The 26907-nt window shown below is 39.3% G+C and overlaps 3 protein-coding genes across 3 annotated transcripts; 2 read left to right on the top strand and 1 right to left on the bottom strand.

Moving 5' to 3' along the window:
• Positions 1-1537: 1537 nt before the first annotated feature.
• On the top strand, positions 1538-8143 carry LOC111343469 (E3 ubiquitin-protein ligase RNFT2). Its single transcript, XM_022950658.2, has 9 exons — positions 1538-2101; positions 2238-2314; positions 4082-4182; positions 4339-4409; positions 4502-4584; positions 5943-6089; positions 6866-6931; positions 7295-7399; positions 7801-8143. The coding sequence occupies exons 1-9, from the start codon at positions 1576-1578 to the stop codon at positions 7930-7932; spliced, it is 1308 nt and encodes a 435-aa protein (XP_022806393.1). The 5' UTR covers positions 1538-1575; the 3' UTR covers positions 7933-8143.
• A 7057-nt stretch (positions 8144-15200) lies between these two features.
• On the bottom strand, positions 15201-22932 carry LOC111343459 (replication factor C subunit 2). The gene is made up of 11 exons (XM_088742973.1): positions 22676-22932; positions 21769-21838; positions 21458-21499; positions 21187-21293; positions 20443-20544; positions 20051-20151; positions 19615-19709; positions 19446-19508; positions 19226-19291; positions 17179-17373; positions 15201-15456 (listed from the first exon to the last, which is right to left on the bottom strand). Exons 1-11 carry the CDS (start codon positions 22837-22839, stop codon positions 15349-15351), a joined length of 1113 nt encoding a protein of 370 aa, XP_088599099.1. The 5' UTR covers positions 22840-22932; the 3' UTR covers positions 15201-15348.
• A 991-nt stretch (positions 22933-23923) lies between these two features.
• Positions 23924-25244, top strand: LOC111343465 (uncharacterized). The gene has a single exon (XM_022950654.2). It carries the CDS (start codon positions 24069-24071, stop codon positions 25143-25145), a length of 1077 nt encoding a protein of 358 aa, XP_022806389.2. The 5' UTR covers positions 23924-24068; the 3' UTR covers positions 25146-25244.
• Positions 25245-26907: the final 1663 nt, after the last annotated feature.

Below are 26907 nucleotides of genomic sequence, written 5' to 3' on the forward strand. Positions count from 1 at the left end.
AAATATCGTTGACCCACTTGCATATATCACTTGCCATACATCATTAAATCACATGCACACACCACCTACCGTATATCATTGACTCACTTGCCGTAAATCATTGACTCACTTGTATACATCACGTGCCAAATATCATTGACTCACATCACGTGCTATATATCATTGACTCACTTGCACACAACACGTGCCATAGATCATTAACTCACTTGCATACATCACGCACCATATATCATTGACTTACTTGCACACATCACATACCATACATCAGTGTCTCACTTACACACATCACGCACCATACATACACCAGTGACTCACTTGCACAAACTACGCAATTACACATCACTCATCAATGCCATCACACGCTTGTGACCCTTCTGCAATGTTCTCAGTTGCTCTTACTTACTTTTTCGGTCATCTGTAATATTGTACAGGTACATGGCAGCTTGAAATCCAACGAAAATCTTTTTAAGGAGTTTAAATTGCACTCAAATCTTAACCCTTTACGCCTTATTATCATTTTGAAGGTTCTCCATACTGTTCTCTACACGTTTCCTGTGGTAATTACAAGGAGAATTTGTTTAATAGTCAAGAGCGTCTGGACTGCGCGATCATTTCCTTTGTTCTCATGACTTTCATGTTTGATTCAGGTTTCATATTGAAATGAGAAATTAGATGGTTATCGAGGGGCGGATCCAGGCTTAAGCCAAGGGGGGTTCGGAGAATTGTCCGAGGGCATGCTCCCCCGGGAGATTTTGAAAATTAGGTCTTTGGAAACATGATTTCCAGCATTTTTAGGGAAAATTTAGGGGGTTCAATCGAAGCACCCGAACTACCCCTGGATCCGTCCCAGTTATCACTCACAGGGTTTAAAGTGTCAACTTGACAAAGAGAGTATACGATTTCTATCGCGTGATAGTTGAAGAGTACTGTCCTTGGTCGATTGATATAAATTTATGTATATAAATACTAAATATAAAAGTAAAAGGCAGCTCTAACTCTCAACTTTCAATGCGGCACGTTTTAAGAGCAACGAAAGCAGTGATCCGCCTGAATGTAAACTCGACTCGAAGGAGTGCTATTCCAATTTCTGTCATTACGGTGTAAACAGTTCTCGAAAAAGAAAGAAATACCGTCCCCTCAGAAATTTAGAAATGTTCCTCTTTGGCCCTAAGAGTTTGGAGAGATATATACAGGAGACATACGTATGTTTATGGTATATCATTCACGGATGACATAAGGAAATAACAAACGAGATAGAGTGAAGTTTGAATAGTTTTCATTTGGTACTAGTTCATGATGAACTACGTAAAAAAGCTTTTAAAAAAGCTATCTTATTAACTTCATTGGAAAATGCTGGAGAAATGCACCTATCTAATTTCATCCCCTTTTTAAAGATAGTGACTATTATTTGCTGGAGAAAGAAACGTTTGGAGGCACTAGCAACCCCGGCGTGTCTTGGCAACAGAAGCTGAGGGTGTGGAGAGATCTAGTAACCAGCGGTCTTTTCAGTGGGAAAAATACCCTTATTTTGAGACAATGTGAAATGTGCACAAGAAACACTCGTCACATCAAAACATGGCGGCGGATCACAATGCGTACTCTCCCAGTTCAAGAGCACCGTCTACCTTTCATCAAAGAAGCCATTCTCGGTCAGCTTCATGGTCATACACTTCAGGGAATGGACAAATCACTCTAGCGCCTTTGAACCCAATCAGGTCTGTTATTCGAGAGTTTGTACCCAGTTTCGGTCATCGCAGTCCAGGATCTCGATCGTCTGCTAGTTCACCCCTCTCTCCTCTTTCTCCCTCATCTTACGTGAACATAGCAGAGGTTCTTAGAGACGCGAATGATGAAGAAGACACAGGAACGAACAGGATGTCCAATTTCACCGCTGTTAACATAAATTCTGGAAATTCGAGTGAAGCAGACGCTGAACATGGCGATGCAAACATGGCGCCGGGAAACTCCAATTCTTCTGGTAACGGCAGTGGCCGTGCTGCAGGCGACAGAGTAGAATTTCAAGGAACAATTTCGTGGTTGGAAAAAAGCCTTCCGTTTGTGCTTTTACTTCTGAGTAGAATCATGTGGGATCATCGACTAGGTTGGTGATTTAGACTTTTTTGTTATTCTGTTGCATCAAGTGGTGTATTGAATTTTCTTTGCGTATCGAATTTTGGTTACTGACATAATCAGAAAATGTCTTGAAAGGTGTTAATCGTTGATTTCTCTAATTGAAGGTATTCTGGTGTTCATCGGCTTATGTGGGACATTTCTTCATGCCAATAGCACTGTCAAAAGACAAGTGTCTTTAAAGGTAAAGCCTGAAAATAAACGTGTAGGTTTCGTTTTTAATTTTAACTTCTGTCATTGACTTAGCGGTGTTATCGGCAGATTTATTTAGGGTTCAGTACAGTTACTACAATTATCATTTGGGTGAGGGGCAAGTAAGTTCGGTGACAGAGTTTTGACCATAAAATCATTATGTTTTCACGGGCAACCTTCCTCTTTTCCTATCGTAACCAAATCTCAAGAATGGCTCCTTACTCGAATGGAAATCGTTGTACTTTGGTGACTGGGAGTCATCAAGGTTTGTTGTGTTTGTTGTTTGTATATGTGTCTCTAATATATATATCTTATTAACCAAGCGCGAGGGCTGTACTGGGAGAATATTGGCCTGAGGTCTTGACAGTACAGACCTCACTACGCTTGGTCCGTACAAAAAAGACAGAGGGCCGATATTCTTCCAGTACGGTCCCAAGCAAGCTTGTTTAATTAGAGATTTATTATACGACTGAAGTTCAAAGGGACACAAGTGCGGTACCATTCGGGACAGTGCCCAGTCCAATACTGAGAGAATATTGATCGGCAATAGAGCATTTTGATTGGTTGATTTTAGTTATTGGCCCTCTGACTGCCCGAGTCATGTAATATTCTCCCATACCGGCTCCACTTCCATCCTCCTTACCATGTTTAGACGAGGGTATGTCAATATGGATAAAGACCATTTTTTTGCTAACATCCAGTGTGATTGATATAAAAGGTAAAGTCTGTTTACGAGCCTAGTGGCCCATTAGGCCGGTGCTTAACTCCGGTTTCTGTAGCATGAAGCGACTAGGAGTATGTCTGCTCCCCCTGGATGGGATGCTAGTCCATCGCAGGGTTACCTCCAGCATTAAACTGCCGGTACCCATTTATACACCTGGGTGAAGAGAGGCACTGTGAGAGTGAAGTGTCTTGCCTAAGAACACAATACAATGTCTCGGCCGGGGCACGAACCAGGACCACTCGATCTGGAGTCAAGGGCACTAACCATGAGGCCACCATGCCTCCACAGTGTGATTAATATAGCTTCAGATAAGGGTAGTAAAGAACACACAGCAACTCTAAAACTTTATGTAAAAAAGCATGAAGCTATCTAAATGTAAGTTAAAAGGTGCTTCTTCTGATCTTTAAAAATTACATCCTCAGTTAGTGTATTACTGTCTCTAAGCTTTTAACTCCCTCAGGTGACCAAGACAGAATTTTCATTACATTACCAATGCAACGTCAAGCAGACTAGTGACGAGAATAATTAAAAATTATTCCACAAGTGTGCATTGGGTATGAGATGATAGTAGCCAACAAGGCACATAGCACCAAGTTGGCTATAATCATCTCATATCCAACAAGCGCAAGTGAAATAATTGTTTTATTAAAAAAAATGCTCCCAAGATATTAGACAAATCTTCTCGACTTTGTTTTGTAAGAAGAAATGGGATGTTAAAATGTACAGACATTAGATTATGGTATATTGGTTCATACACCATAATGGCTAAGCCAATAAAAAGTCTTGAATTGCATTATCCAATGATACAGTTTTTAATAAAGAAAAATATCAATTAGGGGATTATGAGTTAATCTAATACCAAATTCTTGAAACTCACATCATAAGAATTGTATAGTAGACAGTAAAGAGAATTTAGTAATGAGATCTAGGGAGTAAAGGGTGAAGAGTAGATGGCAATTTAAGAATTGAAATACAATGGAGCACTGAATTAATTATTTCATATTTACTCCTTATGTGAGTGTTTTGATTTTTCAGGACAGACGACTAAACCGTATATCATTGTGGACTTTCGTTTTCCTGTCCGGAAATGTGTTCTTTATTTATTATGTTTTCTACAACCAACACTTAGAGAACTGGTAAGAATTGATTGTTTAAGTAAGATGCATTAATTTTATTTGTATGTATCTTGAAAAGTTGGAGTGTTCAATAATGATAACAATAGTAACAAGTCTTGGTTTGAGATATACACTTTATCAACTGTACTTCACAGTAAAAGATGGTTTTGTCTGAAGTTTAATTTTTAGGAAGCCTTTCTTCAGTAGGATGGATGTGTGGACAGTGTTTTGGTGTGTGGGTATAACAGGTAAGTTGCTGAAGTTCATTTGAACAGTTAGTGTCGGGTGGAATTCAGTTCTTAAAACTCAGCTCATGATTATAACATGTTTCCTTTTATAGATTTTGTGATTCGATTCATTACAATGGCGTTGAAATCCATGGTTGTTGTTCAACACAGAAAGATCATCCCATTTCGTCGAAGGGTAATTATTTTATCAAGACACATGATAATACTACTGGTTTATTTGATAACTAACAGAAAGACTGTCAAAGAGTCCATTTGCATGATGGTTTTGCCATAGAGGTGTGGATAAGTTGTCCCAAATATTTCATGTGCTACATACAACTGTAATCTGAAATACCAGTTTGCATCATGAATGTATTCAAGTAGAATTTTATCATTATTGTCAGCCAGTTCTTAGGTGCTCTTCTCAGGTAAAGCTAAACAATTATAACTTAAATCAACACCATGACACCTGAGCTGCTCGATACTGCCCATGCTGCAGGATTTTCTCCCCCTCCCCCTACCTCCCCCTATACCTCCCCCTACCCCCTTGACTGCTACCCAGTTAGCCCAATGGATAGAGCACTGGACTGTTGTGTGGGAGGTCGAGGGTTCGCGCCCCAGCCGGATCAACACTCAAGGTCTTAAAATAATTGAGAAGAATTTGCTACCTTTCTATAACATCAAGAAATGGTTAGATATTCTAGTCTTCTCAGATAGGGGCAAATAAATGGAAGTCCCATCTCCTGCAGGGTTGGGGTAGTTTAGTTTAAGTTTAAGTTTAATCCATTCGCCACCGGAGTGGCAGGGGAAAGGAACAGGACTTTCGTCCCAATTGACAACTAACCCCTTTGTACCCACCATCCCACCCCGGGGAGGACATCTATCACACAGTAATCTCGTACGTGGGAAATTAACGTCTCCTACCCCAACCCTGCAGGAGACAGGACCTCCATTTATTCGTCCCTATCCGAGAAGACTGGAATATCTAACCATTTCCAGGGTAGGAGATGTTAAATTCCCACACACAAGATTACAGTGTGATGGATGTCCTCCCCTGGAGTGGGATAGGTGAGAAGGTGAGATCAATGGACTGAAGCGGCTGCCAGAGGCGCCTGATATACTGACGTCTGTTCTCAACCTTAAACTGTACCTGTAATTCAGCCTCAGGCTGTAAGTGGTCAGAAATAAACTATATTACATATATTACCCTCCCCCTACCTCCCCTACAAAGTGGAATTTTGTTCCCAAATTTTCTCTATTGTTAGAGGATCAATAAAGCAATCAGAATCTGTCCTTTTTACATATATTTTGATGACTTCAGAGAGTACTTGAAAGGCATCATTTAGTGTTTTCAGTTAATTATACATCTTGGCAATATGGCCTATGAGTGGTACACATGCAACATTTTCAAGTCAGCTTTTCTGTTCCATTCCGATTGAACTATACCTTCCAGAGCTTAACATGAATTAAGGAAAGCTTGTACAGTATGGTACTTGTGCAGAAAGCTTTTTGAGACATGTTGACATGATTCTCGTTGTTCAATTTCACTTGTAGGGAAAGTACTACCTGTTGATAGAAAATTTCTCGCATTTGTACCGCATGCTGGTACCCATTCCACTGTGGTTTGCCTTTTTCACGGAATACAATTATGGAGGCGAATACTTTGCTGTCATAGCAACAACAGTGTACTTGCTACTTAAGGTAGGAATAACTGGCCCACACAATTTACAAAGTGTTGCATACACAGCCTCAGTTGGGCTGTATGAGACACTCTAAAAATCCCTTAAACCTTAAGAGAGACTAGCATCTACTTTCTCCTGACAGAAATACTTATGAATTATCCATTGGAATTATGAGAATTAAGGAAATGATCACAAACCAAGAAGCTTTGATTATTAAACTAAATGTATAGAGAACAGTATGGAGAATACAGGTATGGATGTTAGAGAGTAAAGGATTAATGCAGCTCCTGTATTGTTGTTACAGGTATTTCAGATTTTCAAACATTGTAGGGAAACTTAGGTAAAGGACAACAACAAAACCAAGACTCATTTTATTGTTGCACAGTATTAGAGGTATCGCAGAGGTCATGGGTTCTAATCCCGTATAGGCCTGAATTCTTTTCAGGCCTTATTTTCACTGCTGCTTAAGGCTGGTTTTCACTTGCGACGGAGTCGTAGTCGGAGTCGTAATCAGAAGCGTGGAGCAATACAATCTAGTGAAAATCAAACCGACGGAGTCGGAAGCAGAACACCGATTCTGCCTATAACTCCGTCGCTTACGATCTAGTGAAAACTGCATTGTAGGAGTCGGAAGCGGAAGCGGAAGAATAAACCAATCACTATGCTCGATTCCAGGCCCACGAAAGTACAAATTTTGGCGCTGCTTAAGCTGTGTTCATTACTGCAATGATTGCTCTCAAATTACTCAGATTGGTACAATGTTTGGGGTTTAAGAATGTGTTTTATCTTATTCAGGCTCGTATGATTGTCAACAAAATTCAAGAAGTGTATGCTGCTTGCAAAGTTTTTGGTCACGATGTGGTAAGAGACATTCAACATATTTACACAGTTCCATTTTGATAGAACTTAATTCAATAAAGGTGTCATCCAGAATTGTACAATGTAGAACCAGTAGGAAGGTGGAAAGCAACAGCAGAATATGCTATGTGAAGGTTTCCTGTCTGAATACAAACATTTTAAAGGCCACAGAAATTTAATTAGAAAATTTTGTACCATAGCGGGAAAGTTAATGTGTGATCTTTGAGGTCTAAAGAACATCCTATTTTAACCGTTGTTGTTGTAATGATAAATGTTCTTAAAATTTGTTTGTTGGCGTTCATTTGTATTACCTTACAACATGGCTCACCTTCTTTCAACTTTTGTTTGCTAATATTTTTTGCGTAGCAATATGGTTCACCCCCCACTAAAGAAGAAACGGTTGAGGCAGGAAACTCGTGTCCAATTTGTCAGGAAGAACTAAAGGATCCTATCAAGCTCCGTGCATGCAAGGTACTGCATTACCAGCATAAGTGATAACTGTTAATCTGAATGAGAGACTGTTTGTAGTTGGGGTCAAACCTTTCCTAATATGGTAATATTCAAGTGAGTGTCGACAGTAACCTCCAATCCACTGGTTTTGATTTAAATAACTTTGTTTTGTGATTGGTTCAGAAAACTCACTCCAGTTTCTCAACCAATCAGATTCAAACCTTAAAGCAAACGTTTCCTTGCGCTTTGTTTTCACTTTGAGTTCTGATTTGCTCCTTGTGATACATCCTTCGTTCTCATCATTGGCTGTAGTGATTTCTTTGGTTTTGATCGAAATTCCCTCCAGTTAACCAACCCAAAGTAGCTTTTTTCCCCCCATGTTCACTCTTAATTCGTTAACTTTTTTGTTTCTATGCAAACAGCACATATTCTGTGAGGATTGCATATCCCTTTGGTTTGACCGAGAGCGTACCTGCCCTATGTGCCGAGCCAAGGTGGTGGCAGACCCTACCTGGAGAGACGGCAGCACGGCCACATACGTCATACTCTTTTGAAACGAATTTCAATCACTGAAACATTGCCTTGGGATGGCTCCTGTCCCTTCTGGATGAAGCGTAAATGGAAATGCCTATAGCTTTTAGACAACAGCTTTCAGGCCACCAAAATAGCTCTTACCCCGAAGACAGTGAGGCTGGCGTCAACTGGGATGCCAATAATGATTGTTTTCAAACAGTTTTCTTTTTGCTTAGATCATGTTGTTACAAACTGATCATGTTGTTACAGACTGATCATGTTGTTACAAACTGATCATGTTGTTACAAACTGGTCATGTTGTTACAAACTGATCATGTTGTTACAAACTGATCATGTCGTTACAAACTGATCATGTCGTTACAAACTGATCATGTCGTTACAAACTGATCATGTTGTTACAAACTGATCATGTTGTTACAAACTGTCGCTTTGTACATTCCAGAAGATCCACCTTGTTGTTTTTGCGTTGCATTCCTTTGGAGTAGTTGTATCCAACGGCTGGCGTAAAATGTTACTTAGAAATCAATTTGTTGCATGAGAAGTCTCGCAGACGATTTCGTTAAATTTATAGGCAGGGTTGAATTAAAGCGTAACGGAAGGGTGTTTTTTTTTTTTTTTCTGTGAGAGGCTAGAAAACGTGTTGGACTCCAAACAGAAGGGTTTTTGTTATTACATGTTTTTACCTCTCTCCACCCAGGATAATAATGAACAAATAAATTTTTTTATTGCCGTGCATTTATGAAGTAACAGATCACAGATGACCTCAAGAACTGATAACCTAAGATATCGTTAAGGCTACTGAAGTTTTGTTGAATATCAGGATTTTAAGTTACTTACTTTTACAGAAAGATTTATTCGTATATGTGCAGTTACAATGACGCAGGAAACGAGGTGTTATAAACAGTTATGCGAAGTAGATGGTTGACTGAATTTTTTTTGAATCGTTTTATTAAAATGATTCACTTGTAAATAGTAATGAACGTGTTCTCTTGCGCTACACTTATGCTGAGGAGTACATATGAATATTATCAGCATTACGTATGATGCACGATCCTCGCAGTAGAGAGCGCTATTTATGCAATAGCGAAAATCAGACCTGAAAAAAATCAGGCCTGTACGGGATTCGAACCACTGACCTCTGCGATACTAGTGCAGCGCTCCACCAATTGAGCTAACAAGCCAACTGGGAGCAGGCCGTTAAGTTGATTCGTAATAAACCTGTGATGATAAATCAGATACGATGAATATATGAAATTCATATATTCACGAGGGAAGTAATGGATTTTCCTTGAATCGCATAACTGAATAAAAACGAGAAAAAACAGGAAACAGCATAACTTAAAATTGTTATGCTTACGTAGATGCGGAACAATTTCACTTAGCCTCGTTTTGAACTCGCAATGCCACTATCACTATAATTACCACGGTCGATGGATTTTTTAACCTTATCAAGAGAAAAGAGCCCACGGGATTTTTCACTCTGTTATCAAACTTATCAGAAATAATTGAAAATTTCTAAAGATGTTTCTCTTCAGTTTTCCTCAACTTTCTACAATCAGGCTGGATCTCCAGTCATTAGGGACCTTAAGCAACCACGAAGGCGACGGCAACGAGGACGTGGAAAAACAAGAGATCTAATTGGCAGAACAATAGCTCAGCACGTGCATTTTGAAACTTTGTCCATTTCTTAGCCGTCCTTTGCAAAACAACAACGTGAAATCGCCAAAATTTGCGTCGTCTGCGAACCAAAACCGCGACGGCAAATTATTTTAATTTCCATTTGGAACTCAACGCTACTTTTATACGTCATGCTGAAGTTGAGCTGTGGCGTCGTATGAGACAGTAAGCTCATGCAGCCATTTTTAAAATTCTAACTAAGAGTAGAAATTCATTTTTTAATCGAAGTCTTCCTTGGCGTTGCCGTCCTGACTGCTTAAGGTCCTTATTGCTGTTATACATCCCCGAAAGGGTTACCCGCGGAATTCTTTGAAGGGAAGTTCTGCCCGGCTCCGTCTGCTTTCAGACCCGGCCCTAAAATCCAATTAATAAATTACAGATGACGTCACTTTTGTAGTTAAAAAAAAAAAAAAAAAAAATGGAACTGGAGTAGGAGATGAAAAACAAAGCAATATTATGGGATGACCTAAACACGATTGCCCTCACTACACTCGGCAGTACGTTGTCTCTCTCGAGGTCTTCCATAGAAAGATTAAAAAAAAAAAAAAGAAACTGTAGAAGACAGCGGCCTTGAGCAAGATAATTAAACTAAAGAAAATTTGCCTGAAATTTCTGAAAGTCTGCCAGTACAGGTGCTTCGCTTGAGATTTTATCTCTTTAATGATTTTTTTTTCCTGGTTTAAAAGGCTTAAAAAATAGTTAGCGTGGTCGTCTACTCGAAAAACCGTTACGATAACTTCCCCGAACAATTCTTGCCGAAAACACAGCTGTTTATAGATTACCACAAACGGAGGAAGAAAATGTGGATATTTTTAATGGAGTTACTTGCCCACTCAAAGCAAATACTTATTTCTGACGTAGTCCATCAATCCTATTACATGCAAATCATGTATTAGAGAAGGCTCGACACTTTTTTCTTCGCTCGTTTTATCATTTTCCTATTATGAATTGCACAATATTTTACGGGCTTAGTGTTCTTTAACTAGCAAGAAAATCGTTTACGATTTCCTCTTTTTTTCGATAACCAGAGGTATGCAGAAAAACGTGTGAGATATTGAAAAACATTTTTCGAAAAAGAAACGCTGTTTCTAACAACAACGTTACAGAGCAACTCCTTACATCGAGATAGAACTGAATAATGATCATGTTCTCACGGAAATTTGCATAATATTGCAAAACTGATCTTTAGCTCGTGGGAAAAGTAAATATTTACTGAAAGTCTGTTTAAAAAATGCGATTTCCATGCTCGTTTCAACGGGTGAATTTTAATCTGAATTGCATTCATTTTTATTTCGTATAGCCGGTCACAATCAGCAAATGATTTGGTTGTCTCCAACTGTATGCGTTTTGGTTTTTCTTACGCGAGTAACACTTAAACAAACCTGTGCGGTTCCAATGATGTTTCGGCCTTTCGAGTCAATTTTCAATTATCCGTCGAATTGTTTTTCGATTTTTACCAAAGATCTGTTCAATTATAAAAAACAGACTCACGAAACATTCGAAAAACCCTACCGGAGCAGGTGTACCTTGAGAAAAAAAAGCTCTTAATTTTCTATGTTATCTTTTTGGACGCAAATGTTTTTAAATTGCAAGCGCATTAAAGAAAGACTTGAATTAAACCCTCAAGCTGCATGCGGACCGGCTGTTTAGCTCATGTTCCGTAATAATCGATCACAGACATAATCCTGAAGGATTCTAATTTTAAATAAATTCCTCCTTTAGAGTTTATTCTACATCACAAACTCCAAATCGTCTATTTTCATGTGAGATACTTTAATTTTAGGAAGCTAACCCTCTTTCTTAAATAGCCATCTTTGCGTCAGGTTTAGAGCAATAGACAAAGAGATTTTGACGATCTTGTTCGATCCGCGGATGCGTGGAAAGTAAACTAAGTTTAATATTCATAAAGCGAACCAAGAAAAACGATTAGATACCAACATAATTACATTATTATGCACTTCGTGTCCTTTTTTGAGGCACTACTCGGCGACTTGGTAGCTTTCGTATTTGCGGTTTTTTTCTGGCCTTGTTTTTCAGTCGTTGTGGTCACAGCCTCATCTAAAAGTCGTTTTCCAGCTTTCTCTTTGTTCGCTTGGGTATTCGCCTTTCCACCGGCATTCCCTGACTTTTTGTCCTCCTTTCGCTTTTCTTTATACGCTTCTCTTGTCTCTGCGGCTAGTTGCTTTTTATAGTCTACAACTTCTTTCGAGTCGCGTCGCTTAAAATTATCCTCATCCGGTAGGTCTAAGAACGGCACTTTCCTTCGCATGTTCGGAGAAGGTTTTGGGCTGGCTCGAGGAGATGTCCGTGGACTAAGAGCAAGCCGATTACAAGATGCAGCAACGGTAGAAGTTATGGGATTCATTTCCAGCGCCACTGAACACAATTCAGAATTTCCACCGCTTACGTTTCTTCTCGCTGAGTAATGAACTGCCGAGTCTTTTTCCTTGAATTATTCTCCACTCCAGTTGCTCTCTTTATAGCCAGCCCTGTTTACATCTGTGCTGTGTGAAATTTATAACAAAACCTTACTGACGTCTATATTCTAGAACGCCTCCCCCGTAAAGCGTAATAAACAAACTGTCTTGTTTCTAAAACTGGAAAATGGTCTCAGATTAGACACTTGTTTTGATCATGAACTATTCCAAGTGGATCAGAGTTCTGGTCTACACAAAAGCCTGTAATTGCCACATAAGCTCCGATCCAGTGAGTGTCAATACAAAGTTAGATTTTCCTCGTGCAATAAATTTCCATTTATGATCGACTAAGGGCGGAATATTATACCAAAGGCTGACGTCAAATCTCTGAGCCATCCAACGAAGAACTTCTTCGCGCAGAGACTTAACACAGACCACGTTTGCGCATATTGCTCAGTCGAAGACAAATTAGCATTTTGATTCGGATCATGTATTCAAAACCATTTTCATTTGTTCTGCCAAAGACAGTGCATGCCGGCTTCCTACCTCAGTTACATTAGTGTTGAAGAGATAAGCTGCAGAGAAAGGACAATTATAAAAAGCGATGGATTTTTTTACAAGCACCCGGTAGCCGAATACGGACGATCTCTATATTCGGGATTGGAAAAGGTGCTGTGCCTTCGAAAGGTTGAAAAACACAGCGGAAGTAATTCTCAGCTATCAGTCTGTGGCTCCGCATTCAAGGATCTACACTGGATGTTAATTGTGGCCGAAATGTTTAATTTAGTTTGTCGAATTTAGCATAAAAAGCAACGAAAATACATCGTGTTTTACGGCCCGACTACAACTTTTTCTTCTCCCATATTAAACTTGATAGTTTTCGCAGAAAAAACATTGTCCAATTTATTAAAAAATCAACGTACACAATAGACCAAATGGACTTTTGTCTCGCGACAAAGGAAAATCTTGAACGCAGACACACTTAACGAAAAGTGCAAAATCAAACAATGCCTGTCAAATCGCAACCGAGTTAAAATACACCACATCGGAAATTTACATTCATTGTCCGACTCGATGATAAATGATATGGATCTATTTTAGGTGCTGTTTATGAGAATTGTACCATTAAATGCTTTTTTTAAAGCAAAATATATTGACTATGAATTAGCTATTTCTAAACAATGAAGTTCTCAGTTGAAAACGGACATTCATGGACACAACAGGAATTCCCCGGCAATTTTCGAGCAAGGCTTCCAATTGTATATCATTAAATTCACAAAAATCACGCAGCCGTATTTCATCGCATCCTCTTGCTGAAACGCCATAGAACTTTCTTAGTGAACATTTTAAAATCTTTATAGGCCTTTCACCGTGAGAATGAAAACTCTGACGTCGTTTTGGAACGTTTTAAATTCGATTTGTATCGCCCTAAAGGTGGACTGGAACAAATCCGTGAATAAATAAATGATATTTATCTTTGTGTAAAAGCCTCAACTGCACTAATTTATCACATTAACTTTGATTAGCTGAATAATGAATGATATTTCAACCTTTTAAATAATAGATTTAAGTCAACCTATTTCCTTTGTTTTTGATCGACTGCTTTGAAAAAAAACGCATCGAAATGTCAACCTTAAATTACATGAATAGCCCGTCCCCTTTCTTTCGCTCAGTCTCTGGTTCTTCGTTAATACATTCGTAGATTTGATTTGCGTAAATGCAGATATCTGAATAAGAATTATCGTTGTTTTCCTAGTGGTTTTCACAATGAAAATCTTGCGTTTTACATCATTAAGAACCATTGTGGGAGATACAAGGCTAAAAATAGTTTTACTGAACAATTTTAATCTCAAAATTTGAGAAAACCACTTTTCGAATTTAGTTTTTGTTTTACCCATCGCATTCTTTTCTCTGTGCGCATTCCCGAAAATGCGTAATTAGCTGAATAAGAAGTTGCTTATGCTTTCCAAAATGATTGTCACCCGCGGCCGTAATAAATGACTGTATATTTTAATTTTGACCTTTATTGTGGTCACCTCGCGTGTGTGCACGTTTGTCGCAACTTGCAACGCCCAAAGATACAACCAATGATATTATTGTGCCACAATGTTTGAGTGGTCCAATGGCTTTATTACTGAAATTAGAGTTTAGTTCACGATACTAATAGAGGAGTTTTCAACCGAGTTTTCACAACTATCAATCAGGACAAAGGTTTGCATCATCATTAACCAATGAGAACTCAAGCAAAAACGGCAACCTGCTTGAAGCGCGGGAAAACGGTAACCTGCTTGAAGTGCGGGTGACCAAGTCATGATTGGTTTTAGTTTTGATTTCATTGGTTAAGATGGTGCCGCGAGTTTTCTCGACCAATCACAGGGCGAAACAAAGCAAAAGCAGAGGAATCGAGGATTACTTTTTATACTCGATTGAAAACTGCGCTTTTTTTTCCAACATCGGAGGGGCTTGCGAAGTTACGTGGCAGATACAAAGTGCATTTGCAAGGGAGCGCACCAACTGGTTACTGAAGTTGGGATGCCTTTTTCTTTTAACATCTTTTCAAAATTTCAAATCTTTTTAAACAAGTTAAGTACCATTGGTTTTGCATTTGTACACTTTGGTGAGCTGTTACATAAATCTCATCCCTCTCCCGTCCGTAACGATCACCGTATAGGTTGTCATATCGAGTCCTATTATCCAACTACACCTAGACGAGTACGAATAACGCCATAGACGAGTACAAATATCACGCGGTATTTGTACTCGTCTATTGTAGAGTACCGGTTAAACTGGTTTTCTCGCACCGCGCAAGCGAAGAATTGGATTGTAGTTACGGAAAAAAAAAAAGTGGCGGACAATTACAAGCTGGCAAATAGAGATCCAAGTTCATTTGATGAATCGAACGAAGAAAAACCAGCTTGACGACCAGAAAATTTCTTCATTTAATGAAGAAAATAGAAACAGCAACACAACAACGCGCCAATTCCGTTCCGCTTCGCATACTTCTGTCACGCACTCCCGTAAATAAATATCCGCGAAATTCGCCCGCAGAAACAACAGTTTGGCGTGTTGGATAATAAATAACTTATTAGACTTTTTGTTGTGTAGTATCGCTGAGTATTTTTACTCGTTATTTGTATTTTGACTCGCCCTACGGGCTCGTCAAAATACGACACAACTCGTAAAAATACTCAGCGATACTACACAACAAAACATTTAATAAGATATATGTATTCAACTCCACCCATCTTCGTTTTGTTTTTTAGTCTACTTCCTTTCCATTAAGTATTTCTTAAAACTTTTGCCGCCCTTGTTTGTATTTCTTCCGCCCCTGCGCATGTTTATTCAGCTGTCCTGTGAAGTCACTTTACTGCACATCCGTGCTAGTAAACCTGACAGCTGCAGCAAGCTGTTTACACCTTCCACTATTCTCATGTGCGCGTAACCAATTTCCTGTGTGATGAAATAAATAATAATATCATAAAAAAGATAAACTCTATCGGATAGTGCACATTTTCGTAACAGCGTTGAAGCTATTTCAGGCAGTATTCTCCCACCCAAACTTAAGAGAGCGCAAGGTGGACAATAGGAAGGTTTCGAGGTAAAAACGTAAAGTATACAGTTGTATGGACAAGTACGATGTACGAGAATATTCCAATAAAGCTGCTTTTCAGTCAACAAGGCCAACTTAAAGGCAGCTCTGGAATCGTTTTTAGTGAATTTCACCACCAAGCCAAGAATCAATTGAAAACTCCTTATTGCAGTAAATGGTTTGAACCCGGGGGTAATATGTGAAGGTGTAGTCTGATCGTCCTTCAATATCCGCGTCGCCCACAAACCCATCACCACACTACGTCAGTTACTAACCAACGTTAAAGACAAAGACGAACCGAGGAACAGACAGGGAACGATTTATAAGATCAATTGTTCCGACTGCCAAGCCTCCTACATCGGTGAGACTGGCAGAAACCTCACAACAAGACTGACTGAACACAGACGGGCGACGAGGAAAGGTGATGTCAGCAATCACATTGCTGAACACCATCGACTTACCAACCACAACATTGACTGGGACTCTGCGCAATGCCTAACCTACAGCACTGACTATTTTCAACGACTGACTCTGGAAAGCTGGTTTACTAACTTAGAACAGACTCCCCTTAACAGATGTCAACAACTACCCGCCCCATACAAACGACTCATTCACGACATAAACATTACAAACGACCGAAAAAGAACAACCTAGCTTTACCGACAGACCGAAACAGACCAATCACGACCGACTTACGTCACTTGAGTCTTACAGCCAATAACATCACGGCAAAACCAACCGATCATTTCACACGAACTGGAATAAGAACATTCTACTGACAACAATCATTCACTTGACTCTGATGATGACTTCCGCACAGGTTGTCGAAACGTCAGTCACTGCCACCGACAACAGTCCTTCTCAGGACTACACTCACCCGGACGATCAGACTACACCTTCACAAACACCTTATTGTAAAGCATTTTTAACACTCAATACACCTGTAAAATACCATCGTAGAATTGACAATCTCCAGTAAGGAAAAGAACTTTCGACCCAAACCTGTACACCCTAACATCAGTATGCATATTCTCCATACTGTTCTCTATACATTTCCTAAGGTGCTGACAAGGAGAATTTGTTAACGATCACGAGTTTCTTTAGTTGGTGATTATTTCCTTTATTCTCATGTTTCAGGGGTAACATTGTGAGGAGAAATTGGATGTTAGTCACTCTGAGGCGTCAAAGAGTTAAGGCGGTTGGACGGATATCCCTTTTATTTCTGTGCGGGGTGCATACCCTTTTTCAGAACTTAACTTTTTCCAGGACCTTTCCAGGCTCAGATTGAAACTTAAACTTAAAACTTAAAACCTTTCATTCCCAAGATTTCAAAATCAATTCTCCTCCTTGCAGTCTACAGTACACACATTTCTTATAACGTAAATTCTAAAAACTTTATTGCTTGATTTAAGCAAATTTTCAGGACTATCCAGACCCTGTAGTCTTTTTCCAGGACTTTCCAGTCCTGGAAAATGTCAAAATAAAATTCCAGGACTTTCCAGGACCCGCAGGAACCCTGTCTATGTGACATGCTCTCGCTGCGACTTTCCCTAATGCTTGCTCAGCTTAACAGTTCGTCTTACCTTAATAAACTCCAGTTTGAGGTATTCTGACATCTGATAGTTCTTGCACACTCGGAAGATGTTGGTTATGATGTCCTCTGGAGCATACCCCATGTACCACAAATGTGAGAGAACCTTGTAAGATTCGTCAATGTCCCCTGTTGAACATGACTTGATCATCTCTCGAATCAACAGAGGATGCGGTTCATCGCAAACCTGAAACATGCAGCAGTAGTGCGTCGATCAATTCGAAGCTTCGACACCCCATGCCAGTGGGTTGCCCGGGGGATGGATTTGAAGCTTTGAATTGATTGGCGCATAATTGCTTAACCATTGACTAACGCCTCTCTCGTTCTTTCAATCATCTTCTGCATTTAAGCAGAAAATTTTTCCAAAGCAAAGCGACTAGGAAGGGCGCAACTGGTGCTACGTAAAAGGAAATGGGAAGGATCATGAAATTAGCGTAATGCACGCGTGACAGCTCTCTCGCTCGTAATGCCCGTGACACAGCTCTCTTGCTCGTAATGTCCACGTGACAGCTCTCTCGCTCGTAATGCCAGTGTCACAGCTCTCTTGCTCGTAATGTCCACGTGACAGCTCTCTCGCTCGTAATGCCCGTGTCACAGCTCTCTTGCTCGTAATACCCACGTGACAGCTCTCTTGCTCGTAATGCCCACGTGACAGCTCTCTTGCTCGTAATGCCCGTGTCACAGCTCTCTCGCTCGTAATGCCCACGTGACAGCTCTCTTGCTCGTAATGCCCGTGTCACAGCTCTCTTGCTCGTAATGCCCACGTGACAGCTCTCTCGCTCGTAATGCCCGTGTCACAGCGCTCTCGCTCGTAATGCCCACGTGACAGGTTTCTTGCTCGTAATGCCCGTGTCACAGCTTTCTCGCTCGTAATGCCCGCGTCACAGCTCTCTCGCTCGTAATGCCCGCGTCACAGCTCTCTCGCTCGTAATGCCCGTGTCACAGCTCTCTTGCTCGTAATGCCCACGTGACAGCTCTCTTGCTCGTAATGCCCACGTGACAGCTCTCTTGCTCGTAATGCCCGTGTCACAGCTCTCTCGCTCGTAATGCCCACGTGACAGCTCTCTTGCTCGTAATGCCCGTGTCACAGCTCTCTTGCTCGTAATGCCCACGTGACAGCTCTCTCGCTCGTAATGCCCGTGTCACAGCGCTCTCGCTCGTAATGCCCACGTGACAGGTTTCTTGCTCGTAATGCCCGTGTCACAGCTCTCTTGCTCGTAATGCCCGCGTCACAGTTCTCTCGCTCGTAATGCCCGTGTCACAGCTCTTTTGCTCGTAATGCGCGCGTCACAGCTCTCTCGCTCAGGCGATAATGAAATCGTAAAATAGACGGAGTATGAATCATCTCAATAGCTTTTGGGACGATAGAGACAGACCATGAAAAAATAACGCCTTGGTTTTAACAACTAATTTGAAAAACAAATAGCAGTTTATTAGGTCTCCACGTTATAATAAAAAGGAATGCGAACAAACAACGCTCATCAGACTGAAAACAAAGATTACAACAGCAATGTAGAGGCTAGCATCAAATAAAAAAAGAAACGTTACAGCGCATTTCAACTGAACGTCGGAAACCCAAAATATTCCCAACAGCCAATCAGAACGAAGGAAAATACCAAAAGGAGCCGATAGGAACGTAAAGAAAAAAAAAACAAGCTAAAGACATGAAACACGGAACAAATGAGCGGGAAAAAAAATCAAGTCACGATTGATTTTCGCGTTGCACCTCATTGACTGAGAGGATTACGAGAGTTTTCTTGACCAATCATTTAGTAAGGAAAAGCAAAACCAAAGCCGTCCCAGTTTACTTTCGAAACTAAAAAATTCTCAAAGGTACAGTAATCCATAGGTGTAGAAGATAAAAAGCGCGATTGGTTTCCTCTGCACCTGATTGACTTATGGGTAAATCTCATTAAAAGCGTGGCTCCACTTGAGTTGATAAAATTTTACTTTCCAACAAAGTAACTTGAACGTAGTATTGAGAGATAATGAAATGGAGATAAACAATTATTAAATCTTATCTTTGAAAGAAATATTACCTTAAACACATTTTCACTGTTAACAAATCCAAATCCATAAAAGGTAGATTGCAGGTTGTTTATCGCCTGAAACACAGAAAAAAAAAAACATTATTCATTCCAAACTCCTTTAAAGTTAACAGTTGTTAATCTTGGTTACCTGTTTTCCGGTTTTGAGCAGATGGTGAAAGCAATTTAACAAGACTCGAGAAATAAAAAAGATATTTTTCAGAATATCTACCTGTCTCATATCCCCTTGAGCTGTGAAGACAATTGCTTCCAATCCATCATCAGTTTTGGTGACCTGATCACAGATGGAAATATTGAAAATAGAATTGTGTAAATAACTTGAAGAATGAAGAGAAACGATTTTCAAAAGTCAGAAAACTGTTCATCTTATCTGAACAAACCTGTTCTTTTTCACAAACTTCTAAAAGTCTGTGTAAGACTTGTGCATCAGTCAATCTTGAATATCGTAGAACAGCACATCTGGACTGGATCGCCTCTGACAAAGTAACATTTTTAAATTCATCTTTGATGTACAACAATGCTCTTACATGTACATTGGCATCAGAACATTTGTGAAGGTGTAAGACTTCTGCAAGTCATCAACCTCTATATAAACACTGCCACATACTGGCAAGAAGCTGATAAACTGCATAGCCAGGTGCACTAACAAAAATTTTAATGAGAATTGGATCTAAAATCAATGGGATTAAAGTAGGCAAAAGGGCTGAAAACTCAAAATCCACAAAGTACCCCCACCCGCCCCCAACCCAATAAGTTGTCTGGGCCATTTTTGTGTATTTTTTCATCTATCTTTAATGGTAAGTTTACAGTACACACCAATAATTTTCTCGGATGTGTTGCAAGCCAGAGCAAAGCGTGTAGTTTTGGAGTAGATTTCCATTGTTCTTCTAAGAGCCTGTTGTGCACCATCTGTCATGCTACAGAGACAAAGCAAAGTATGTTATTCACTAATGGATGTGATATTTTACAATGTAAAATCCCTTACACCAGAGGATTTTTGGTCAGGAGAATAGCTGCAGTGAGAGTTTAGGGATTACCTACTGTTTAATTTTGTAAATCTATCTTTCTTAAGTTCTGTCCCTTTGCATCTGATCGTTAACCTAAAAATTGATATTACAGGGTGTACAAGTGCAGATTTCATTCTGTTTATCAAGGAAGATCTTAACAGGGAATAAATTACTCCAGTGGCCTGCAATGGATGTATGTACCTGTCTGCTTCATCCAAAATTATAATTTTGTGCCTGCCTTTGGGTAAAGTAACTTTCTGCTGAGCAAACATCTTAATCTTGTTACGCACCACATCAATTCCTCTGCAATGAAAAGAAATTATCGTTTTTTTAACTTGTCGGCAACTGCTTCCATCACTGACAGTTGTTGACAGTTCCTAGCTTTCACAGTAAAGTTGCAAGGCATTTCTAAAAGGCTGAATGAAATTAGGCCATGGATGACTAATATCAAATTATCCATTTGATACAAACACATTCAAACACAAGGCAGATGAAAAGGAGAATTTAGTAACTTGTCAACAGCATATTTCCTTTGTATAAATACTGATAGTTTCGAAATAAACTGTTTGGGGCTGCGTCGGTGGGAGTAACGAAATAATTTGGATATATCAACAAAGTTGAAATGGTAAATTGGCCACCATAACGATTACAAAAGCTGACATTTCGAGCCTTAGCCCTTTGTCGGAGTGAAGGATTTCCTTTGTAACCTTCATATAGCAAGCCTTTTATAACAAACATTTGAAGTACATGTCTACACTTCCCTTTCAGGGTGGCTAAGAGTCTGGACGATGATTTAGGCCAAAACTAATGTGACCTGTGGAAGGCAAGCTACCCTCCTCTTTCATAGTGGAAGAATACAAATTTAACAAGTTCTAAAAAACAAATCATCAAATGACAGAATGTGATTTCAAAATTCACAAGAAACTTCTTCATCTTCTTCAATACCTGTCATTAGATGCATTTAGTTCAAGCACAGCATCTTTGAATGAAGTGCCCAAAAGTGCCCTGGCCAAACATAAGATACTTGTGGTCTTTCCTGTACCAGGGGGACCCTGGAGAAAAGAAAACAAAGTATGATGAACACGGTGCAAAATCTTACTTCACAGAAAAAGGTATTTCCAATTAACATTTTGCTCTATCAAAATTGATCTATAGGATCAAAAAAAAAAAAAGATATGGCAGTAACCTAAGTTATCATTTAAAGCTAGTTACATACCGCAATGATGATGTTCGGAACATTTCCTTGCTCTGCAAAAACCTAAGAAAGCAAAAAAAATTTTCAAATAGATAAAGTGGAAAAGAAAGCCACATAGGGGCCTCTTTACTCTCTTAATAACTTACTGGATCATGCCACCTTTGAAATGCTAAGACAAGTACACCACTATGATACTGATACAGTGTAGTACACAACATTTAGTTTCCCCTATCTCGCCATAGATACATGTTGCATCTCTTGTTAAAAATAAAATAATATTTATTCAAAGAACAACAGACTCTACTCAGAGAAATGATGTGTAAGCAAACTACCTCTAAGCGACTAACAGTTTCTTCATTTCCAACTATTTCGTGCAGTTTGGTTGGTCGGTATTTTTCCACCCTAATAAAGAAGAATATTATAAAAAAATATATCAACAGTAACTTGCCCTAAAAATATCTCATTTATTTAGTTTTTCCTATTTGATCTTGGCAGGTTTGTTGATTCATGATATTATGTGAAAACCAAATTCAGTGATTGTTTGATTCTACATTTTTTGAGCAACTTGCAATAGAAGAAACTTCTCTCTGAGTTTGCGAAGTTTGAGAACAATACACGAACAAGGGGCTTGAAAACTACACGTTGGCAGACTTTGAACTTGACATGATAAATGCAATATTCACTGTAGATGTCAACGTCACATGTAATTGTATATTGATTGTGTGCTCTTGACCAATCAAATTTTTCATAGTTCAAAATATTAATCGATTTAACACCAAGTTTTCAGCAGATTCTCACAACTAAAGTTACATCAAATGTGTCGCAGCTAATAGGGTTAATGTAGTCTTGGGTCCGAGAGAGTCGTACACTTTCTAAAAGCGTCAGTAATATGGGTGTACTAGCTCAATTTTTACCCCTTGAACTGACATTTTAGCCGGCTGGTATTAGCCGTCATGAGATCGTGGTTTTCAATCCGTACAGCTACAAAACCTGTACACTTCACCTACGTCTGGAAGATAAACACCCAAGAAAATGAAGGAAAATTTACGCAGTTGCAATTCATTATGACTAGGAAAATTCCATTACAAGTCTGATCGACACCCAAATTCGACTGTATACGTCAAAACTTAATTTGTAGTTATGTTTCTATTCTCGAAACAATTTGACATCTGAGTACCTTTGAGGTCTTAAGAAACAACGTTAGTTGTTAGGTCCTTTTACATTTTCACGGTAACTTACCACGGCAGTTCGAAGCCTTTGGAGCTTTTTCCAGTGCTACTACCTGCACCAGATGACCCCTTACTTGTTACTCTGTCTACTTGTGGTAAATCTACTTCCATTGCTTCGTCTTTAGAACTTTTAGAGCCCGTTGTCGATGTTTCCACGTCCATCTCGTCCGCCATCTTGTTTGTGTCACGTGGGAATAATTTGGCGCCAAAAATTGAACTCGGTTCCAATTATCCGCAATTTTAGTAGTGGATTGCTGCTATGGTAACAGTAAGACTGCAACACAAATATCGTTGGTTTTTCTTTTATTAGCAAAGAATTGGAACCCCTGCAGTTTTTTAATTTCCTTTTCTAACTTTCAAAGTTTTTGTAGTTTAGAAAATATAAGCATCCAACACTATATTTTTCAGTGTATGAAACTAAACAGACCGTCAAAGTGTTGTACTTATCTTGAAAATATATTTTTTAATATATTCCTCGGTAATTGATGTCTAAGTGACTACGCACCTACTCCTCCCCTTAACCAGCACCAGTCACAGATAATGGTTAATTTTGGATTAGGGGAGGGGTGGGAGCGCAGTTGCTAAGATATCAATTAGCGAGGAAAATATTAAAAAGTTATATTTAGGTAAAGTACACTTCTGACCGTACTGTCTTTGATCCGTTAATTATTCAAGGATTTATTTGTTGTCCCGTCGCAATATTGCAATAGATCACAAACTTGCCACAGACTTGCGAAGGAACTCAAAGAAGAGGCGAAAGAAAACCACTTGTGAAATCAGTTTGGATTTTAGATTTCATTACATCATGACGTCAAACGATCTCTTACTACATTTAAAAAAGCAAACACAAAGTCTGAGTATCAAAGCAAAATAGACCGTGTTTTAGTAAAGAAAACATTTTCTGTGTCAACACACATTGAACTGTCACAACTTCCACACGGACAGACTTGAACTAACCTTTAAAAGGTCTCCTGAGAGATAATTCAAAACATTTCTCGCTTAAAGTATTTATGCTTATGAATCCTTTTGTTATAACACCCTCTCAAGAAGCAGCGGCAGAGACAAAACAATAGCATCGAACAATGCCCAATTCATTATTAACATATTCTATACAAATTATCACTCTTTATGAACACGAAGACCAAACAAAAGATTCTTTCAAACATTAATGAGCCCTTGAGATGCCAAAGAGCGTGTTCGCAGTTCATTTACGGATTAAAAGACTTACAAATGGCATGGAAACTATGCTGATAAGAGATCGAACTTTCATGACAAGACGCGTTGCTATTACGAAGCAGTTTCGACGTGGCTTTTATCAAGCTAATATGGTCAATTTGTGTCGAATTTTTCCAAAGAAAAGTTATATCGAGTTCTAACCGACCAGAACGAACACAATCGATATCATGCCTCAAATAACCGCGAGCTATGTCAACTTGAGTTCATCTGCTATAGAAGCACGTCCTTCTGGACACAGCAAAGCAGCGAGATACGAAGACAAAAGTTTGAAAGGAGAACCGGTTTCAAACGAAGAAGAGAAAACATTGTCAAGACATGATGGACGCCGTGATGTATTAACAGACATCAGAGCAAAAGACTGCCTCAAATTACCAATTCTAACAAAAGCCACAAGATGCAACAATAATCTCAAGAATAGAGTTGAAGTTCTATTACGAAGAAAGCAATGTCCTGATTTAACAATTCGCGAACTGAAATTGGACCGGTGTGGAAAACACAGGGAAAAATTGTCATCATCGTGTTTACGAAGCCACGAAGTTTCTCTTTGTATACCAGAAAGTAGAGCTATTGTTTCAAAGGAGGGTTTAAGTGAAAACTCTTTGAATAGCAAACTGCCACTTTCTTGTTCAATTCTTGAGGGGCAAAGAGTGAATTTAAGAGAGAAAGTTGGGTTAAACAAACAGCGAAAACAAATCCGAAAACATTGTGAGCCTCCAGAGGAACGAAACAAGTTACTTAATCAAAGCCACACTTCTTCGAAACACTCTGATCATGTTCAAAACTTCTTAATGAAATCGATGTTAACACGGAGAAACAAGTCTGACACAGCTTCATTAAATCCTGGAAAGCGCGATGACCGACCGGTGTTTCACCTACCGAAGGCAGAAAAATATGATATCAGCCCTCGAGGTCTAATAAACAGCCAAGTTTGTTCTGTTTTCAGAGTAAATGATGTCGAATCATCATCGCTCCTTTACGCAAGCTCCAACGATGCCTGGAGTCTAAACCACGACAACCATGGTATTAAACAATCTGTTTTTCAAGCTTTCACACAACAACCTCCAGTGTTTTTCAGGGAACCATCTGCAGTGGCTGGGGTGAAAATAAATTTAAAGGAACACGAGGATGCGTTAGCAGAAGCGATTCTAGCTGTTGAAAAAACAAACGCACTTACCTCAGCTGTTGACACAGAGGTGACTCGACAAGTAAAGAAATTTGTCATTAGATTACCCCCAATTTGCTAAAATATAGCTTTGCATCTTCTAGCATTTTCATTTAGCCTGCATGCGAGGTCCAGAATAATTTTCAAAGGAAAGCAATTAAACAGTATTTCTTTTATCATCTTTAGTGTTCAAAAGGCTGTACTTCTTTTATCATCTTTAGTGTTCAAAAGGCTATATTTCTTTTATCGTCTTTAGTGTTCAAAAGGCTGCTTAATTTTAATCGGCAGTCTTGCAAAGTAGCATTCCCATTGCTCTCTCCTCGCAGCCTACAGTTCAGTTCGTATTCTTCCTTTCCCTGAGTGGGTAGAGAAAGTTCCCGGTTCTTTCAACGTCATCGCAAGGTAAAGGCTTAGCCCAACTAGTTCCCAGTCTTCTTAAATTACGCTCGGCTGAAGATGTCATAGTAGGTGTCAAAATCCTTTAATCCCCTTGTTAATCTGTTCAGTTATGAGTCAGTTATCAACAAAGGATTATCCATTTGTGTAAATTGTAAATCTCAGCTTCGTTTCGCACTTTAAATGGTTTGAAAATGTCTTGACAATTCATGGCGCGCTTCTCAAAACTTCTCTGAAAAGAAAAGCTTCATGAAATACTTGTTCTCTAGAGATGTAATCTCAGCGTGATACAGTTCGGTGAAACAAACATCGCGTTCCTGAGCCCAGTCTCTCTGTATTTCGGCAATTGAGGGCTCGAGATATATAACGGATCAAATTTTTTTCATAAATGAAAACGAAGAGACTCGATCAATCACTCATTCTTTTTTCAGGTAAAAATAAGTCGGTCGAAATAGGTTTTTCGCAATTGGCTTCGCACATGTTATGAAGGATTCTTTTTATACCAGATGAAGTGGAGAACAAAATAATTAGTCAACTGCAATTGATCTCGACCTATTTCATTTTAAAAAGAAGCTCAAGTCAACCTTTCAAAATGTTCCCGTCACCGACGAGATTAGTCCGTCTGGGATAGTACTATTTTTAAATTAAAACCTCTCATTTTTAAAAGTTAAGAGTGATTTTGGTGCCATTATCTTCATCTACTTTCGTCGCCATAAATAATTATTTCAGTCAGTTTTCATTAATAATTTTGAGTGATGTCGATTTTGATCAGAACTTAAAACTGCGCACAACCTTTTCTGGCTCAAATCTACCAGCGGTCTATCACAAATGATGCAATGTGATAGACTGTCCTACTCGCATCTTTGTTCCGTGATGCATTACGGGTAAAATGAAAATAACCAACGGTGCACAGTTGTGGAAAAAATAGAATAAAAACATGAGCCTGTCTTGTCTTTATGTTTATAACGACTAGAAGATCTATATTAAAACAGTTAGGGACTATTCGTTATTTATTCCCTGGGGGAGGGGGTGGAGGATATTGATAATCGTGTCATGATGACTTTACCCGATCCCCCCATAGGGCTCAGTAATAAATATTCTTATGACCACCCCTCCCCCCCTCATTGGCAATTAATTGCCAGCAGGGCATTATTTGTGGCTGGTCAGTTTTTATAGTCCCCTTTACACTCCATTCTCCCTGAAAACCATGTGATCCTCCCCAAAGATCCTCCAGCCCTCTCCCCAGGCGACAAATAGTGGCTGGTCCCTCAGATCATTTGCTGTCGATTTTTTATCACGTCATAGCTGGTTTACACTTCGCCTTTAATTTACCAACTATCACGCGATAGAAATCTCGAGCTCATAATCTCATAATTGATACAAACACCATGTACTAATTGAGCGACCAGAGAGTCGGTGGACACGCAAACCAGTTACTACTGTTCGTT

This window comes from Stylophora pistillata, chromosome 13 (assembly GCF_964205215.1).
Source record: "Stylophora pistillata chromosome 13, jaStyPist1.2, whole genome shotgun sequence".
Classification (NCBI taxonomy): Eukaryota; Metazoa; Cnidaria; class Anthozoa; order Scleractinia; family Pocilloporidae; genus Stylophora; species Stylophora pistillata.